Source organism: Ovis aries, chromosome 9 (genome assembly GCF_016772045.2).
Source record: "Ovis aries strain OAR_USU_Benz2616 breed Rambouillet chromosome 9, ARS-UI_Ramb_v3.0, whole genome shotgun sequence".
NCBI classification, from domain to species: domain Eukaryota; kingdom Metazoa; phylum Chordata; class Mammalia; order Artiodactyla; family Bovidae; genus Ovis; species Ovis aries.
In genome coordinates, this window is record NC_056062.1 from 2,705,356 (window position 1) to 2,726,433 (window position 21,078).

General features: G+C 42.1%; 1 protein-coding gene across 3 annotated transcripts; it reads right to left on the bottom strand.

Moving 5' to 3' along the window:
• Positions 1-314: 314 nt before the first annotated feature.
• OGFRL1 (opioid growth factor receptor like 1) lies at positions 315-20,527 on the bottom strand. Of its 3 annotated transcripts, none has more exons than XM_027972794.3 (7): positions 20,143-20,527; positions 15,956-16,042; positions 15,723-15,801; positions 12,807-12,885; positions 12,645-12,711; positions 12,392-12,537; positions 422-7,392 (listed from the first exon to the last, which is right to left on the bottom strand). In XM_027972794.3, exons 1-7 carry the CDS (start codon positions 20,389-20,391, stop codon positions 6,726-6,728), a joined length of 1,374 nt encoding a protein of 457 aa, XP_027828595.1. In that variant the 5' UTR covers positions 20,392-20,527; the 3' UTR covers positions 422-6,725. The 3 variants fall into 3 exon arrangements, with proteins under 3 accessions (XP_042109772.1, XP_027828595.1, XP_027828594.1); XM_027972793.3 differs by having other exon boundaries at positions 15,723-15,804; XM_042253838.2 differs by lacking the exons at positions 12,392-12,537; positions 12,645-12,711 and having other exon boundaries at positions 315-7,392; positions 15,723-15,804.
• Positions 20,528-21,078: the final 551 nt, after the last annotated feature.

Sequence of the window (21,078 nt, forward strand, 5' to 3'; positions counted from 1 at the left end):
CACTGCAAGGTAAAGCTTTTCCTCACCTTCAACCCCACTGTCCTGTGGCATCTTGAACAGCCTCCTCACTTGCCCCTCTCAGCTGCATTTTTCTTAATTAAAAAAAAAAATTGTTGTTAAAAGAGTAGCCCTACTAAAGTGAAAAACATCTATTCCATCCATTATTCATATTGCACTCATTTATATTAAAAATACTTTTAAATCTTTGCATTAGAGAAAAGTGAAAGAGAGCCATAAACAGCCAGCTCACATATAACACATGTGAGCTACCCTCCAATCATCCCTGACAAAAATAACTGCCTGTGTAAACAAGATTTCACCCTGCAAAACACAACATTTATTTTAGAGGATAAAAAGGGAATAATGTTGATCTCATACAATAACCATAAGAAAGTCTAATCATAGAAAAACAGCAAAGTCATTTGTTCCAGCTCTTTAAAAATAGTTTAATCATGCAAAATCAACATAATGTACTCTAACATAAGGCCAGAATGTTAACCAAGATGAAGGGGCTTTTAGTCATTTTACAGGACATATATTTGGCACTAGTTATTAAAAATAATTGAAGGGACTCTAAACATATAGTTTCAGAAACGATCTTTTTAAACACAGCAGTAAACAAGAGAAACTATTGCTCTTTATACATTTTTGGCATAACACTGCCATACAGTTACAGGATTATAAAATAAGTGTTTCATAGTACCAGACATATCCAGAAACTGGTTACAGCTCCTACCACATACACATGGTATTGGTGCGCACAGACACGCGCAGCATTCTTTAATTCATCCTGCAGACGACGGCGCGTGGCGGAAGGCCCGCCGCTGCTGAAGAGACAGCGCTCACACCGGAAGGGAAGCACCCATCTTTCTGAGAATCATACCCATCCTCCTGAAATACTCACAATACAAAGGGCACTAAGGCTTCCCAGTGGAAATGGTGACTGGACCCGGTTGGCCATCTGTCTTATCAGTTTGCACAAAAGAAGAGTGGAGAGCTCACTGAGGAGACAAGCAACCCAACTTTTTACAAAGAGGAAAACAAAAGGCTTGTAAAAGGACCTAACGCTTGGTCCAGTTTGTTGCTCTTCATTGTGATGGTTCGGGAGACACGGTTACTTTGCCATAGGCAACCTAGCACTGCCTCTCCTCCTTGGGTCTACAGCCGGCCCCTCCACTTAACCCAGTAAAAGCACTGGCAGAGGAATTAAACCTGGTTCCGGATCATGTGATTATTTCTCTCAGCCTGTACAAGGTCTCAGTCTACCGCGGAGTAAGCGGAATTCAGGCTTCAAAGGAGAGCAGGAATGGGACTGTTTCCAGACGGGTACTGACCCCCTTGGCACGTGTAACTCAGGGCACGTCCCGGCTGGAAAGCTCTGCAGACCCTGCCGCATCTCGCCCTCACTGCACAGACCTACAGTCGGTTACATCTTCGTTTCGGCCGGGAGTCTCTGTCTTCTGATTTTGTGTTTTCCTCTCCTCCACATAACACTGAACCCAGCAGCACTAAGTGTTCATCTGAGCAGTGAGTGCAGGACTCGGATGCTTCTTAGGGCCAGAGCTTATCACACAGCTAATCTCTCTAGTTAATGTTAACTCTTCCACAAACTCCATTATAATTTAAAAATGAAAATAGGGTAGACTTTATAACTTCCATATATTTTACATATTAAAATATATAAGGTTTCTGATTTTTTAATATATATATAAAGGTCTTTTAGCATAACAAGACAGTACTGGTGCCTTTTCCCTTTCATTTCATCTTTACACTGAACCATTATATGAAGACTTTTATACAGAGGCCTCTGAAAGAACAACCCAAGCAATATTTGATTGGAGATCAGAAGTTTTGAACTGGGGGGGAGGGGTAGGCAGAACTGGTATTTCAATGTTTCCTGAGATACATTTAGTTGTAATCTACACAGCAGGTGTCCAATTGCTCACAATTTTCTAAACAACTACAAAATGGTGGCAAATGAAGTACAACAGGTATTTTTATGAAAACTGACACCCACTGAAACAGTGTATGGAGTCATGGAGCCCCAGGTGGCCCTCACTCCTCAGAAGTCCGCAATCCCAGAGCGAGACCCTGGTCCCTCAGAGGAGGTTCCGGGGACCCTTCCTCCACTGAAGGGGCTGCACCCAGGGTTGGCTCCCCTTCACCCAAATGGTTCTCAGCCAACTCCCCTCCTCTGAACTCAACCTCCAGGCAGAGTTTGGACCATAAAACAAAGCAGTTAATTGTATCCTCCACACAAACATGTTAATTCAAGGAAACAAACATATTAAGAAGCCATTTCCCACAAATAACTAAAACAATAAACTTCTCAACAAAAGAAGAAAAAAAGCAGATGACAAAAAAATATTTTCTCCAACTTAAGGTAAAAAGCAAGAACAGTACTGTTTAAATGTTTCTAATAAAACTACAGCATAAAAGTCCAAATTAATTTCAGATTCCTCCAAACATCTATTGGAATTAAACTTTTAAATCATTTCTCTAATTCCATTTTCTACATCCATCTGCATCTAAAAACAAAAGACAGATAAATATTACTAGTAGAAACTGAGAAATGTTTATAGTGAAAATTACAGCAAGTAGCAAAATTAAGAAGAAGCATAAATAAATGTAACCATGCAGCTAATCTTTCTTACTGTAAAGACCTTTTGCCAAATATAACACATGTTTGAACACTGTGGCTAAGTATACTCACTTTTGAACTGATGTTACTGATACAAATGGAAATGTCTCCAAAATGAAAAAGCACCAACCAAAGTAAATTTCACTAAAATAACTGATCTTTGTGGTTTGGAATGTTCCTTATGGCAAGATTTTATAATGGAGCAAAAATTTAAACTTCTGAATGAAAGCCTGATCACATTAGTTAAGGCACATCTGGACACCCCCAGGCATTCATTTGTTTATAACTATATTATTATCAACTTCAGTAATTAGGGATTTCTAAAATACAGTCTGTCCCCCAGCACAGTCTGCTGGGTGGGCTGGAACATGGGAGGAGGCAGGGTGTACTCACTGTCACCCTAGAGATACCCACACAGATCTGCTCGTGGAACAAACAGAATTCAGAGGTAAAAGACATCAACACATGTGTATCCCTAACTTTCTATATTCTATTTATCCATGCCCTCTTTCTCTACAACTACACCTACATTTGAAATGGTTTCCAGTGTGTCTAACTCCAGCTTACCTTACATTTAACAGAAATAATCCAGAAAAAACAAAATAGATATTTTTAAAGTGGGAAACAAAACAGAAATCTTCAAAATTATTTCTATAACAAAGAATCCCCGCTCACCCCAAATAAACTTGAGAGGCCACAGATGCAATTAGAACCAAACACGATCAAGACTGTCCTTTCCTCAGGTTAGAAAACAAAGCTTTTATAAGAGTCTCAATCATAGTAGGACAAAATAAAAGGGTGATTTAGTTGCTCAGTAGATTAAAAATCAACCATAATTATACTATAAACTAGGGAAATTTAACTTTAAACAGTTAACCAAATAGTCTCTCTCCATCAGGTCAATCAATTTTTGACCACTTTGATACGGATATTTACTTACTAAAATGATATTTTAAAGAGTGACTTGGATGTAACACTGTATTGTATTGTTTTCCTTTTTTTACCAGATCATTCCTTCTGTCAGATTAAAGTATAAAAACTAGAAACAAAGTAGATAATTATATAAACGTAACATTTATATTTTTAAGACTTGGCAAAAAAAAAAAAAATCTTGGAACTTCTCTGCTAACTCCTGAGTTACAAGTTCTGTTTTCTCCTTGAAGCTGAAAAAAAGCTTTTTATCACAACTAAAATTCAAAATAAGGCTATATCATATAATTTTGAACTGAGAACTGGACCTGACTTAGAGAAAGCAGACATATTTTCAGTTGTCATTATTCTTTTCTGTTTCTTGTAAGATTGAGCATAAGAATGCATAATATTCTTAATGTTATAAACTTTTTCTCTACTGTACAGAAATATATCTTATCATTATATATCACTTTATAGTATTTCAAAATATTTTCACGTATATTATCTCCTTTGGGATATGAATGCACAAAATATTAGAAATATACTAGACTAACCAAGCAGTATAACATCTATTTGTCATGAAACGCAAATTAGTATTTTATCAATAGCCAATACTGAGTATCCTCACAGTCCATGGTACAATGATAAACTCTATAGAATTGCAAAAATTCGATAGTTTCTAGCTATTTGGCCATGCTCCACCGCATTTTTATAATAGCTTCTCAGTGAGTTTCTGCAAGCACATAGTAGTTTTTTAAAATACAACACATCAGAGTCAAACCCAGAGGGCTGTTTCATGTCTAGCACACACATAAAGACACACCTATAGATCTTATTTTAAAACTACTGAATGTACAAAATATTCTTAATAGAAAAAAAATTTAGGTGTAATTTTTATCTGCAAAAGGAATGGCACTCTCACTTCTTTCCACTGAAGAATTCTCTCATAAGTTATTTACAGGCTAAATGGAGAACTGATACCGTTACATGTGAATATACCTTTCAAAACCAGCATGGTAGAAAAAGGCCCCTATTTTAAATGAAAGCCAGGCAGTTTTTCCCTTGAGACTAAATATTCTCAAATTAAATGGTACAATCTAATCAAATCCCTAATTAGGAATATTCTAAAAGTTAAATTATTGAATGAAACATTTTTACTTCTAAGGGCTCTGATATACTACTAGCTTCTAAGTAATTCAGATTATATTCATTTTAGTATCAGTCTGCTGCTTATTCATATTTTAATATCTGGTCACAAAATTTTAACATTATGTACTCAGAAAGTGGTGTGAACACTTTATCATGTATGCAAAATTGGTAAGATTTTTCTAATGTATTATATTTCTACAATTTAGCCCAATGTGGCAACCTACTCTCATGCCCTAATCCTGCAAAATTGCTTATTGAGCTCAATGAGGCCATTAAAGAAAGAATGGGGCCATGAAAGAAAGCTTTTTTTAGATTAAAGTAAAAAAAGAAACTGAAATCCAAAAGCAGAATTGTTTCCCAAATCCTAATGCTCACTTCAAAAAACAGAAGAAACATAAAATTGGTGTATTATGAGAAATTATAATGAGAAAATATTCTATATTTATTGGAATACATATATAATACACGTTACTAATATTCTGACTAAGTCAGATTTGAGAAACAGTGATGTTTTACGTAAATTTCAAGGCAATAATATCCTCTCAAAGCATACTGTTGGTGTGTTTATTTTCTAGAAATCCGTTGCTAAAAATCCTCTGATCAATAAATGTAACAGAAGATGATATGATATGATTAAAAAACAGGACATAGTAAAAATAGTAAAAATTCTTTGGGGGTTAAAGTGAATAGATCTTCCCTTAAAAGCCTAAGAAACACACAGAGGCAATTTCTTTCTAAATGAAATTAAGTTTTAAAAAAAGGTCTATTAATTACTTTTACTATATTTGTAGGTATGCTGAAGTTTTCACCACAGTGTTTAATTGTTTTCTAATGTGTAATAATTAGTAACAATATTATAGGAAATAAAGCTATTTGCTCTTACCCAATTTTGACACATTCTGTGCTTACTAGAGCTGAATACATGGGATATCAAATCTACTCTCAATTTCAAGGTCTGACAACTGAGATACAGCAAATTGTATTTTTTTTAAAGATACCCTGTGGGCTAAGCAATATGAACTTCATAGTCCACATAACACTGAGATATTCATGGTTTCAGGGACCACTGCCTTGTTGCCGGTACAAAATGCATGTGTTTTAAAAATGAATAATTTCTTCTCTTATTTTTTAATTCTTTAGTCATTTGCATTCAGACACAAGCACCAAATTTATATGGAACAGCCATAAAAGGCAAGATTTTCTTCTTGTACTTTTGCATCAAAATTTGTTTTTAAGCATGTTAATACAGAAAAACATGTTTATTATTTTAAACAAAGCAAATTCTTGAAATCGTACAGTTGACAGTCTCTTCCATCCCGTGTAAATGTCACTGCAGGAGACCATCTGAATGTCTAGATGTCAACGCTAGAATCGCAGGTGCCGGCCGACACAGGTGGCTGATGGGAATGAGGCTAAGGGTGGAGAGAGAGGACCGGGAAAGACAGCGGGACTGACAAGCAGGGGAGGGTGATTCCAAGTCCCCAAGAACATCCATCCTCCTTACCAGAACCTGAAAGTAAACACGCTGAGGCGCTGTTAAAAAAAAAAAAATCCAAATTCCTTTCTGAATACCTCAAAGAAGACCACATTTTTTTTCTTGCAGCTTAAACACAGGAACCTTTAAATCTGGCAAAGGTGTGGCCACATAATGAAATTATCCTCTCAATTTCCTCCAGGTATAGTACAGTCTACTCCAAGAACTGATTCCTATCTCAGCTATATCAAACACTCCATGATTACTTCCAGATACACTGAAAATAATATAAAGAGAATTGTGTACAGGATGCAAAAACTCACATCCCCAAAGTGTTACAGGATACACTCATTCACTGGGTCTCGTCTTCAGACTTCTTTCTAAATATTAAATTCACAGCCATCCAGACTAAAAACCAGGTGACAACTAATGCTGACCACAGAAAAATCATCAACCTCCGGCTGCGCTGGGAAACGCGGCCTCTGCTCCTCAGGACACGCCACAGCCTCCCCTCCCGGGGGTGCATGGGCATAGGGGCCTTCTGATAATTCACGGCAACGTGGTCTCATCATGGGAACCCGCATCGCCTGGACTTCCACTGTCTTGGTCTGGCTTGTCACCCGCCTCATCCTTCTCCGAGGGAGACGCACTCTCCTTTTGCTCCTCGGGGTCAGTGACTGTCTTTTCTGCCTGAGGACTGGAATTGTCCGCAACCCCATCCTGCCCGGGGTCTCCGGGCTGGGCAGCCTCGCTGCCTGGCTCCGCACTGGGCTTGTCCGTCTCTTCTCCTGACTCCTTAGAGGCCACTTTTTTGTCTTCAGCTGCTTTACTGATCCCATGTGCGGCTGAGGAGGCGTTTTTGGAGTCTTTGGGTTTTTTGTGCATAGACGTCTGGCCTTGCTGGCCCGTGGCGGGCGGGCCGGGGGGCTTCTGGGCTTTGCTGCCCTCAAGCTGTGCCTTCCTCGGGGGTCCCCAGATAAAATTCTCTGAGGGCGTGTAATGTTTCTGGGCAAACCGTAGGAGCTTTCTCCTCTCCCTTCTGTCTCTGATTGTGTACACGAAATACTCCAGTGCACTCTGTTTAATATTGGGAATAGTATTTTCCACCAGAGCCTCATGAAGGATAAATTTTACCAGAGGAGATTTAAAACTTTCATATCCAAGCTCGCCAAGGCTTTTCAGAATACGAGTGATCCTCAAATAGTTGTGCTGAGACCTGGAAGCAGGTTGAATAAAATGAAGGAAGAATATTAGGTGGGGGAAGAAGCCTGGGAATGAAAACCACTGGGAAAGTACTTTTGATCGAAGTGTAAACCATGAAAGCATGCCTTGTAATGACTTTGCTAAAAGGCGCATTAGACTCCCTGAAGAAGCGTAAAACAGAAGGTATTAAACCTCTGTGCCTCAGTGTAATGCCAATGTATATAAAACTCAAGTATAGAAAATAAATTCTCAAAAAAAAAAAAAAAGAAAATAAATTCTCCCTGGTTTGTTAGTTCTTCACATTTGAAAAACATTTAGATTCAAAATGTATCTCCACGGATGTTGAATTATTATTTATAAAATACAGTGAGGATGAATATCGACTACACAAAGGTATCATTCTTGTCACAGGTAAACAGTGCTGGGCCTTAGCTACCAGCTGAATGCATGATTTCCAGGGTCAGCTGGTCAGCAGAATCCACCATAAGAACCAACTCGGAAGGGAAGCAGCCAAAGCCATTCTACCTGGCTAGAACAATTCCGACAAAGGATGCAAAACTGACTTATTTAGCACAGCAGAGAGCGTGGGCTCTGGAGTCAGAACTGAACTCACATCCTGGCTCTGCACCTGCAGCTGCGTGAAATGATGGCATCTCGAAGGCTCAGCATCCCAGTCTGCAGATGGGGAAAAGGGCCCACACCTACCTGAGTTTGCAAGAATCAAATGAGCTGACCCATAAGCTGAGACTGTGCAACTTAAATGTTAGACACTATCTAACCATATAAATGTGGGTACTGGTATACTAAGGACCACCATGCTTGTACCTATCATAACATAATCACCCCAACTCTTTTCCATCTGTGACCTCTCTCACCTCATCTTTCCCTATCACAGAACTGACAATTTTGCCTTTACTGCCATTGATTCCAAAGATGCTTCTTTCCCCAGATTGCACTAATATCTTCTTTGTCTGAAAACTAAGGCCATTACCAGATGAAAGCCTTCCAAACCTATTCTGTCACAATTCATAATCTCACCTCCCTGACCTCACTCAGCCCAAGAGTTGCTTTATTACAAATACCTGGCTGTATCCAAAAGGAATCATTAATACGTGATTAATTTTCATGTATTAATCACATGTGTCATCAACAGCCCAGGTGAGTTATTCACCCAATACTGCCCCACAACCACCACTTATTCCTAACCTCCTTAAACCTCTTTACACCTCAGGCATTGAACTTTCTACAAGCGTCACATATACCTGCCTTAGCTTCCACAAATGCTTGGTATTCACTTAGGAATAACTAGCAACTTATTTGGGAAAAGTGGAGGATGCTGAATTATTCGAGGAGTGGAAGGACCTGGTTCCAGGACCTTGAAAGTTAGTTTGGACCAAACTAAACGAACCCTGAATGATTCAGGCTCACCAAACATTGGAAAAGACAAGTACAACAGTTTTCAAGTTTCCGTCTTTCTGGGTGTTTACCAAAGTAGTGTTCTCTTAATAGTCAACTCTTTGAAGGCCAAAGGATAAAACATAGCACAGATAATGCTTCAGTTTTATGAATCAAGTACAGTCTTTTGTGACAAAACCAATTTGAGTGACGTTAAGACACAGTGCCATTATCAGCAGGACTAACCTAGTAGTTAGATTAGGGTAGCATCTACATAGTCTGGCATCCCTGGTGGCTCAGACGGTAAAGAATCTGCCTACAATGAGGGAGACCCAGGTTTGATCCCTGGGTCTGGAAGATCCTCTGTAGAAGGGCATGACTGCACATTCCAGTATTCTTGCCCGGAGAATTCCATGGACAGAAGAGCCTGGCAGGCTACAGTCCACGGGGTTGCAAAGAGTCAGACACAACTAAGCCACTAACACTTTCACTTTCGCTACATAGTCTAATAACTTGGTAGTGAAATCCCAAGTCTGCTTCCTAAGTCTATGAGGAAGAGAGGCATGGTAACATGGAATAATATTTTCCTTTAAAAAACCAAAGAGGAGTTACATGACACAACAAAATTTACTATATTGGCAAGTAGCTCAATTTCACATATCCAATCCAAGATGAATGACCAAGATAAAATTTTCTGTATCAACACATTCTCCAATTTAAAAGTTTACATAACAGTGGAAAAGAACACACACTTGGGTTAAAGTGAATAAAGATCAGGATTATGGAACAGAATCATACAAGAAAGAAACTGGGTGTTTCAGTATGATTTGAAACAAATGTCACCAAGAAATACAAAACAACCCACTCTCCTAATGTTGTGAGGAGACTCTGGGGTGGCTTAGCAGATCGAAGAGAGAAGCTGGGCCTGCAGCCAGAGGTGAGGGCAATGGGAAAGGCTGAAACATTTTACCTGTTTTAGTCATGGTCCTTGTTCACTAAACTTTATTTCACTTGACTTTCTTTTAATATTTTCCTCTGCTGGACTACTATAAACACACTGAATTCCCTGCTCACTCTAAAAGACTTAAGATACTATGCAGATTAAACCACACAAAAAAGCTGTACCCATGGAAAGGAAAACTGGTGGTGGAAAGAAGGAAAGAGGACAGGGCGGGAAGGGTCAGGTAACAGTCAGGCTCCCCTCTGAGTCTCAGGCCAGAAAGTCATTTCAGGAAAGCCTTCTGCTTCCAACCGCCAGTTAAGAGTGGTAGAGACAATTAAACCCCAAGGAGGATTTAGGCAGACAAACCTGGTTTGTCCACCACTTATTCATTCAACAAATATTTACTAAACAAGAGTGCTATTCCAACCAAGAAAAAAAAAAAAAAACAACCAAGTTGGAAATGGAGGTTCTCTCAAATGACATTCATGAGCACGCGGAAGATGAGACATCATCAGATCCTCTTCTGAGGTTGACTCTTGCCATCCTTCATGTCAACAGACTACCTGCACAGAGCTGTCTTTGAGGGTATGACACAAGTTCTTAGAAACTGTGCACAGAGAGCTCGGGGGGAGCTCTCTGCATTGTTCCAGTATAAGCGCTCTATCGTCAGTCGCTAAATCGTGCCCAACTCTTTGCGACTCCATGGACTGCAGCCCACCAGGCTCCTGCATCCATGGAATTCTCCAGGCAAGAATACTGGAGTGGGTTGCCATGTCCTTCTCCAAAGTGCTCTGTATAAATCAAATTTAACTTGAGTTATGAGTTAACAGGTCTTCTAGTCAAGATCGTAAAGTTTTATGCCCACATCTTGAGTGTTTTACTACAAGTCACCATTTTAATAGTGTTGATTATAAATAATAAATAGAAGGCTCAGACAGTAATGCTTCTACTCATTTTACCAAAGCAAGATCAAAGTTATAGAAAAATACACACAAAAAATTAGTTTACCAATGTACAAAAATGCTGTTTGGTGTAAAGACATATTTCTTAGGTTAGTTTTAATTTTTTTCTCTTGGTATTTGCCCCATTCAGCTAATTATAATGTGCTAAAAATGTTCTAAAGTTGTTGGTTTTATAGTCCAGTGCTCATAAGTCACCCTATAATTAAGGGGGAAAAAAAAGGCCAGTTTGCATGCAAAGAAAATAATTTTTTTAAATTGGGGTATAAGTATTAATGAAAGTTATAAATATCCAAGCAAAAGAACACAGAAAATCAGTTCCAGATAAACTGCTAAAATTTTCTTCACAGGTGTTTCAATTTATTAACAAAAACTGGGCTTCTGATTTTGACCTATAAGGCGATGATTCTAATTTTCTCTCTTTCTAAAATGTATGAGTACCTCTCAGTCTTATAAAGTGGTTTTTACAGTAAGTCCCCTACATACAAATGAGTTCGCTCCAAGAGCATATTCTAGGTCCATTTTGTTCGGAAGTCCAACAAAATTAGCCTAGATATCCAACTAACATAATTGGATATTTAGTACTGTACTGTAATAGGTTTATAATACTTTTCACACAAGTAATACATAAAAATACACAAAAAAATAAAGAAAACATTTTCAATCTTACAGTACAGTACCTTGAAAAATACCACCTACACCACTGCTGCTTTTATGCTTGCTTCCAGATATCCTGGGCTTGAAATAAGGATACTGAGCTACTGTACTCTATACAGTATTGTTCAGTAAAGTACACAAAAGCACCGCCACCTGTGGAGGATGCACACAGGTGACAATGTACAACACACCCATGAACTAACTTACAACATGGGACATGTGAACGCACGTTTGCACCTTTGAAAGTTCACAGCTTGAAGGTTCATATGTAGGGGACCTCCAGTATATGTCATAGGCTTAATTATGGATTTGATCTAAGAAGGCACAGTGCCTGAGATGCAGCCCGAGCTACCAGAAGCATACAGCCTAGGAGAGGGGTCTAGAAAAGCCTATACAAACAACCACAAATGCTGAGAAACACGGTATAAACAGGGAGTGAGGCTACACTTGACTGTGGGCAGTAGAGTGGCTGCAGGAATAAACAGTTCCGAAACCATGCAGTCATATTTCTACCTGGAATATCATTCTTTTTTTTTTTTTTTTTTTTGCTGTTGTTATTGTTATTTTGTTTTGCTTTAGAATATAGAACAGGGAATAAAGTGCATTTCAGATGAGCTGTTTTTTTATATATATAATAACTTGCCTGAGACAGAAAATGCATCTCAACACTTACCATTGTATCTAGTATATACCAGTTACTTGAAAATTTGTTGAAACAACAAATGACCAATGATTTCAGTTTCTTTTCTAAATTATTTCAAAACTCAAAAGGTAGATAGCATTTGATTTCATAGATTTTCTATACTTGTTCCACTGATATTAATTTATCATACACTATTAACCTTCTGCTTCAAAAATTTTGGATAAAAAATCTAACAGTCATCTAAATGCAGACACAAAACATACATTAAAAATTTTTGTTGTCTCATTTTCTTTTCTAAGATGAGCTTTTGAATTCAAATCCATGGGTCCATCTGCTTGTGGCTCTATGTGCCATAGAGAATTCCAACCCAGAGAAAACCCATGCCTTGGGGACTCACTGCAGGGCCTCTACTTACTCATTCAGATGCTGAAACCTTTCCTGCCAGTTAACAGCCCGTGCAACGTTTCCAGTTTTATCTATCAGCTTTATTCCAAAAAACTCTAACATCATTTTATAAGCCAGGAGGAATCTTCTTATTGCTTCCTTTGTTTTCTTGAATTCCTAATGAAAAAGAGAAAAATTTGGCGGAGTGACTCAGAATTACCAGGGCCATCAAATGGCAACATTAATTTGGTTAACTCGCATGAAATGAAATCAGCTTGCCTCACCTCAATTTCATAGGTAGTTAGCTCTTTAGCATAAAAGTTCAAGCCTTGTTCTCTCAGAGGGAAAAGCCTATGTTTTAGAGAAATCATATGTGTATATTAGTGATCTCTGGGAAGCACACGTGATTAAACAGGTTACGGTTCGAGAGAGAGCAGGTGACTGACCATTGGATGTAGGTGTGGTTGTGCTCCAGCTTCTCGTAGTCCCCTTTCCACTTATTGAGAACTTCTTCAATGAAAACACCTGCAGAGGAAAGATTCAGAACATGAACGAGGTGTTAGAACACTGTTGAAGGCATCTTGAGACTGAATCACTTAAGCTTTGCGTTAAAATTTTTTAAAACGTTAATAACAGCACGCAAGAGCAATGCCTTTATAAGATGAAAACCCTATGCCACAGACTCAGTGGTGAAATAAGCCTAATTGAAAAGAAAAGTCATGGCACCTCAAATCACAGAAAACTCTATTGGACGCTTACTCCAAAGTAGAAGCTGGCAAACGATGGCCTGCCATCTGTTTTATAAATAAAGCTTTTTTGGAACACAGCCATGCATATCCATTCATGTATTATGTATTTAAACCGAGTAGTTGCAACAGATATGGTATGGCCCGCAGAGCTGAGTATATTTACTCAATGGCCCTGTACAAAGAAAGTTGGCCAGCCCCTGCCCTTGAGAGCCATTGAGTTCTTTAAATACTAAACCAAATAAAAATGAAATGTATCCCAGGCAAAAAGGAAGGAAGAGGACAAAGGTGGGAGGGAGAGAATGCAGAGAAAAGTCGGAAAAGGGGAAGGAAAGGGAGGAAAGAAAAAGCAAAGGCCGAAGTGTTGAGTGCTTTCTAGCGGCAGGACCGCTCCCACAGTGCAGCCAGCCCGCTGAATCTGCCCAGCACCGTCTCAACCCAGCATTTCTGGAGCATTGCTCCTCCTGCTTGACTACTGACAAAACAGTAAGATCTGCTCAGTCACACACCAGCAAAACCAGGAGCGGAACACAGGTCTTTATGGTCCTGAAACATAAGCCCTCTTCTTCACCACGTCCTGTCCTTCTCCTAGAAGAACTTATTCAGGCAAAATTCTGCTTCCCAAATCTGTCTAGGTCCTCACAATTAACTGTAGCCACTTAGTCAATTTTACAGAAAACTCACAACATAATACCATCCTAAACATAGCTCATCTCACTACTGTTTCCTCCAGAGGTCACCGGTTTGTATCAGAGAAACTTACGCTCAAGGTTTTTGGTAAAACGTTGTTAGTTAATCCTCAGCCTACTGAAAACATTTACCCCTATAATTTCCCATTTGTTTCCCCTTCCATTTCCCCTTCTTCCTACTTAACAAGTAAAATATTGGGCTGGCCAAAAAGTTCATTCAGTTGGGGAATATGTTTTTCAATCAAGTTCTTCGTGAAAATGAAAAATAGTCCTTTTATTTGTACTTAAAACCTAACAAACTTTTGGTCAACCCAATACATGTCATTGCAGACATGTTTACTAACAAGTGTGGTGTGTGTGTGTTCACACATACTGGGAAGGAAAATGTGAATTGATGTAATTTATATAATAAACTAGAATAATATTTTATGTGACCATACCTAAAACTTTTGACCCCCACTAGTCTTATAAGATTTCCAAATTAAAAAAAAAAAGATTTCCAAATAAATTTTGTGATAAAGATTACCAAAAAAAAAAGATTCATTGCTTTAAGTTATTGCTCTAAATTACTACCTCAAAAATAAATTCACTGGTAGAAATACAAAAAAAAAAAAAATGAAGTTAAATATTGTCATTATCTCTGTCTTCAATGTGTTCAGTATTTGAAGGCATCCCTTTGGGTAAATTTTATCAAAGTCACATCAGAGTCAAATGAACAATCTACCACTGTATTTCTTCAAAAGTTTTTCTTACCCCAGGTCCTAAAAAGACAATTAATTAATCTTATTTCAATTAGTATATAAAGCAGTTTCCACCATTAGAAAATACAACAGAGCATTTTCACCTAGAGGGTTCCTTCCAAATCGGGGCAGATACTTCTGGGACACCAGAAAATAACTAAAGCCAAGTGGATTGGGCCATGTCAGCAATACACCCTACTTCCCAACTGGTTTGTCTGCCAGTGCCCAATGTAGGGAACTCCTTAAGCATTTCTAAGAACTAACTTGGTTCTGCTTTGCAACCCATGACCCTCATTCCCTGATTCACCCTGCTGTGAATTTGGCTCAGTTTCCACTGAGAGCAAACAGCCGCAGCCAGGGCCATCTGGTCACCTCACAGAGACAAGGGCTTTATGTAGAGCAGCCGTCTTTCCGGCTTGACCTGGATAAAGTGAGATTGCCCACCATGAACCACAGTCTGGTGCTGGGGGGAGTCAGGCATAGATACCGTGGGGACTGCACCCTCTCACTACAGATTTAGAAAAGACCCTAGGAAAGCACCTGCAGAGCTGCAGAGCTGGGTGGAGACCTGCACTGTGCCTAGTTCCCTCCCTAAGATACCGAGACGCTGAAGTGAAGCTCCTCTAGCTTCCTGACCTTGAACCTGAAAACCAACAGGAAAGATGATCCCAACAGAAACATCACGTTCAATCATGTTCTCTAGACTTTGGGGTCACGGCACAGTGAAAGGAACACTAAATTCTGGAACCGAGACCCAAGTCTATGATGGAGTGAACCAACCAACCAGTCATTCCAACATCAAGATCCAGCGACTTCATCTTCAAATTGAGGAAACTGAATTTGTTCTCCCCTAATATTTCTTAATAATCTGATACCCTAGGTTTCTAGAAATCTCCTTTTCTCCTCTCACAGAAATGCCCCCCACTACCTTCCAGTTAGAAGTCACCACTGTAAACAGGTGGTGGGAAGGAATTGATAATCCTCAGGTTACTCCTCCAGAATCTGCCGAGTGGATGCTCACAGCTCAAGGGTCTAGACTCCGGGGACACAAGGGACTGCAGGGCAGAGTCAAGCCAGACACCGAACCAACACGCTGAGAATGGACCGAGCAGGGAGTAAACAAAGAATGGCTAGCGCTACTACTACTATTTAAAGTTTGCTTTTTACCAAGGTAGCGGATTACTCACCATCGGGCTTAAATGGAATTTTATTCTTATAAAAACGAAGATTGCTCAAGTCATTTTGATATCGGATATCTTTGAAGTTCTGCTAAAGGAAAAAATAAATCAATCTCCAGCACATGGACACATGAAAAAGGCACAAGGACCTTCCTTGTACATTTGCTCATTGGCACCGTAAAATAACAGCAACAGAAGGGAAATATTTTACAGTTTAGAAAAAAATCCTTCTATAGTCTTACTGGGTATTGGTGTCGGTATTTGTACAAATCCCTCGCAGCATAAAAACTTCTCTTTGGCTTGGCAGGTGCTTCAGTGGAATCAGTCCCCTAAAATAAAAGGGGAAATTCCATTTACATTTTGAAGCAAGACATTTTCACCGAGGAATTTTCAGAACAAACTTGAAATAACAAGCCCACATAAAGAAAGGCTGAACCGTGTCCAGCTATCCATTGAGTGAAGATATTTTAAATGTCCTTTTAATAATGCTTACTAGCAACATTTGTTGGCTCTCTCGTTTCCTGACTTGAAGCCAGTAACATTTGTTCTGAGGTGTTTTACTAAATAAAAAACTTTATTATTTACCAAAAGCCTATAGAGGCCAAATATTATGGATCAGTATCTATTAGAAACAGAACTTACAATGAATTAAAGACCAGAGGTTAGACAAGTGATTTTATGACAAAACTTATTTTAAAATATTTTACATAATATGAAAAATGTTAAGATAATAAGTCAATCCTACAAAGAAGACTGTCATCAATCTTGCAATGTTTAGTTGTACTTGGAAGTCAAATAATATTTGTGAAGGAAAAGGGGGCTTTTAAAACAAACTAAATAGCTTTCTAAACTCCATCCTTCACAGTATATAACAGGCAGACAAAGGCATGAATAACCTTTGGTTAATTCAGTGATAATACAATGTGATATAAGGTGTATGTGTGTATGTGTTATCACTCAGTCGTGTCCGACTCTTTGTGATCCCTCGGACTGTAGCCTGTTCACCTCCTCTGTCCATGGAATTTTCCAGGCAAGAATACTGGGGTGGGTAGCCATTCTCTTTGTGAAGGTAGCAGATTTCAAACATACACACAAAGGAGTATAATTCTCAGCTGGAATGAACTTCACATTGTGGTAACCTGTATGTGGTAGTTTACTTACACTTTTAAAATTCTAAACAAAATTCCCAGCTCCACAGCAATTTTTAAAGGAAAAGACAGAAGTCAATATAATCAGTTCTCATGGTCTTAACTCCACGTGCTATCATAATGTATAAGAACGTGCTTTGGGTCCAGAGTCATGCAGAAGGGCAGAGACTGCTGAGGAAGATGAAACAGATGACAAAGCTGGAGTCTGAATATTCATTAAGAGGTTCGCCCACCTTTCCTCATCGGCCCCCGCCCCAGTCGGTGCTGACAGACTGGCATCCTCCAAGCAGATTCTGAAGCAGCATGAGTCTCACTATTACTACAAGTACAGAGCAACTTACTTTAACTCCAAACTAGCTGATGTTTAACAATAGCTGCTCCTTACATAAGCAAGGAAAAGCTTATATTCTGGTCCTCACCACACGTTTCAAAATAGCTCTGCCTAGCAGGTTTCTGGATCTCTTTAGCCTATGCTACAACCCCATGACTCATCATCCCAGAAGCATAAAGAAAGCACTTTTCCACTTACCAGGCACATATATTATTTCATTTGATTCTTATAACCCACCTGGGAGGCCATCAGGAGTGCTTCCATCTTAGAAACAAGGGAACCCAGGCTTGGAATAAAGTTCAATAACTATTGCCCAGAGCCCAGCGATAGGGCCAGACGGAGAACCCCAGGCTGGAGGCTCCAAGTCTGACTAATTAGGTCTGAATCAATTTCAGCTCTACCCAATGCGAAGGACTGTCATAGAAACCATGGTGGAATATCAACAGTTCAAAACTAGGAGTCAGGACACTTGGACTGAGTCTTTAACTCAGCTGCTGACGTGTGAGGCTTTTAACTGCATCTTCATTTGATCATCTGCGAAATGAAGAGAATGACTCACGCCCTACCTATATTTCCCAGGGTTATGCTGAGAACGCCGGCCTCCTCCAGGCTCTAAACGCGCCAGCCTGCCAGCACCACCATGCTCCCTCCCCTTCCTGCTCCTACAGGCTCTCCTCCCCGGTCCCTTTCACCTGCTCAGCGACAGATTTTGTTCTTTAATATTTTATCACTAAGTCTCATGTCCCCCAAATTTCCCTGTCCTCTGGGTCATTGCCTTCAGCAAACATGCTGTAGTATCTCTAATCTTAAACATGCATCAACTAGGACTGACCCAAACTCCCCTCAATGACAGATCCATAGCTTTGCTCCGGTTTATGGCAAAACATTCCCAGACAGTTGACCATAGTCCCTGCCTGTCTCCCCTTCTCTCACAACCCACCCCAACCAGGCTATCATCCTCTGCACGCCATCAAAATGGCTTTTATGAACATCACCTAACACATTCCCATCTCACTGAGCAGCTTTCCCAGCGCTCCACCCAGGTGACTTCTCAGCAGCACGGGGCCAACTGACATCTGTCCTTCTCAAACACAGTCACACGCCACATCTGCCCCAGTTTGCTTCTGCTCCATCTCACTGGTCACCCCTGGGCAGCCTCATCTTTGACTTCTCTCCCTCACATGATCTCCACGGAGCAGTGCCCAGGGCCTGTCCACATTTCTCATGCTCCTTGAAGATCCCAGATCTTCCCATGACTTTAAATACCTCCATTCTTACATGCTGACGATTCCAGTCCTGGACTGAGGCTTTACTCATAATGAACTACTCATCAACTCCCCTTGGATGTCTTATAGGATATTAAACTCAAGGGGACTCTTGATTTAACCTCTGATGCTGCTTGCTACCTTAGACTTCCCCATCTTGGTGAATGGCACAGTCATTTGTCAACTAGTCACTTGGACTAGGAATACAGCAACAGAGCTGGTGAAAAGTCGTTTTTCTACTTTTTAGCAGTCTAAAAAGTAGACTGGGTTAGACTTTAAAGGTAGCTCCATCAGTTCTTGCAAATGACCATGGGGAGTAGGGAGCAAGTAAGGTGGACATTCAAAAGCAGCATTAAAGAGTAGACATTACATGGTGATCCTGACAAGAAAAATTAATCATTAAAGGGGAAAAGAAAAGATTGGAGCCATCTACCATTTACTGGGGTTGTGATTAACTGATTGAAACATGAATTATAAACCTGTTTCATATAGATGGACCAGGTTAGTTGGACGAAATCTGACCAGATTTTTTTTTTTTTTTTTTTTTGACATCCCAAACTTCTTCATTGAGATACGAGTGGAAGGGAAAAACAATGAATTTGCAAGGCAAGACAACCAGCAGCAGGGGCAAAGAGACAATGAGGTCTCGGGTTCTGCCGCAGGTGACAGGCAGACTTGAGTCTGCACCTCTCTTTCCCTGGATGATCCTGGGCAAACTTCTCTTTCTAGGCCTCAGTTTTCTCCAAAACGGGAGTTCAAAAGAGCAACTGCCACCACACTCCACTCCAAAAACTGCAGTTAGAAAGCACACGTGTATAGCAAGAGCCTGTACAGTTTGCTGCTGGCCCAAACAGAGGATTGTCAAGACGGATGAGGCAGCCTTTCCGTAAAATATACCTTCTGATTCCTCTGCTAGAGCCGAGAGACCTTGGTCTCCACTTCCCAGCCTCTTCCCCTCACGGCTGAGGAGGGCCTGACCCAGTAACCCTGCCTGTTAGAGCTGAGCCAGGCGCCCTTCAGAGGCTTGGTCATGCAAGTCCTCTCTTCTAAAGTTTCCTGATTTTTCAGTCCATCAGAGGTTAGAAGGGTTACTAACCTCTCCTCCGAACTGAAGCAGGCAGATGACTTCAGCATATCTGGATCAACAAGTCTTCTGGGTAAAAAAAAGATGTTTGGAGCATGCCCTGAACTCCTGGGTCAGAAGGCCTGACTTGGAACTCGGGCATTTTCACGTCGGATGGGGACCTTCCAGAGATTCCTAAAGGCTGGAGACCCCGCTGCAGGGAGAGGGCTCGCTGCCCCCACCACATTCTGGATGATTTTTTTTTTTGAAACCAATAACACGCACTAGACTGGTTTTCACCATCCTCTATTCTCAGGCAGGTTACCCCCACCCTGCCTTCCATCACCCGGCTGCGCTGCGGAGGCTGAGAAGACACTCCGCCAAGTTGGGTTCTGCCCGGGGGAGCGGGGGGGCGAGGGAGGGACCCTGCGGCCGGTGCCCGCGCTCAGGCCCCAGGCCGTCCGCGGGCGGCGCGGGGCGACCCCAGTGCGCAGGGCCTGGGTCCCCGGGCTGCCGCAGGAGGACGAACCGCCGCGCCCGCGCGCGCCGGGACCCTGCGGGCTGGGGTCGCCCGCGGCCGCCCCCCGCCCCACCCCGGCCCGAGGCCCCGGCGGCCGCCTACCTGCTCTGCGCCCGCCGCCTCGGGGTCCGGCTCCGGCGCGGGGCCGGCGCGGGGCCGGCCGCCGGCTCGCTCCGGGGGCTCCTGGGGCTCGGCGGGCTCTGGGGGCTGCGCGGGCTCCCGCCCCGGGCCCTCGCCGCCGCCCGGCCCCGGCTCCTCGAGCTCGGGCTCCGAGTCCGTCTGCCAGGTGGAGTCGCAGTCCTCCACGGTGGTGGGCTCGCGCACGCTGACCCCGCCGAGCAGGTTGCCCATCGGAGAGGCGGGCGCGGGGCGCGGCGGGGCTGCGGGGCGCCGGCTCCGGGCTCCGGCTGGCGGCGGCGCTAGGGCCCGGGCAGGGCCGCGGCCGGGGCGCTGGGCGGCACCTCGGCGCCCGGCCCGCTCTGCCTGCGCGCGGCGAGCGCCAGGCGCAGGGCGGGGAGGAGCCCGCGGCCCCGGGGCCGCCGCCGCCCGCGCCCGAGCCCGCCCATCGCTCCCGCCTCCCGGCCCGACGCGCGCCGCTCCCGCTGCGCTGCCCCGCGGAAGGCCCTCTGCCCTCGGCCTCCGACCCGCCCCGGGCTTGGACCGGGGTCGGAGGAGGTGTCGCCTTCTGCGGGCGATTCCCGTCCGCACCCCGCCTCCTTCCCGGCCGGTCTTGGAGGGATTGGCCGCGGCAAGAATTCGCAGCTGCTGGGGATGGGGCAGCACATCCACAGAAAACCCGAGCTACAGGGACTGCGTCTGGGCTGACACTCGCAGCGCCGCGGACACGGAAAGTCAAAGCCGTAGCCACCTCATCCAGGCAGCAAAACCAGCGAGAACCACCAGACGCTCACATGCATCCCTGCATGCTTTCGCTAATACCCACTCTGCATCGGTGCTCGGGATAGAATAAAAACTCAGGAACCTTGATCCCTTGTCTGTTCTGAAATGGGAGGGACAGCCAGGGAAAGGGTGTCATAG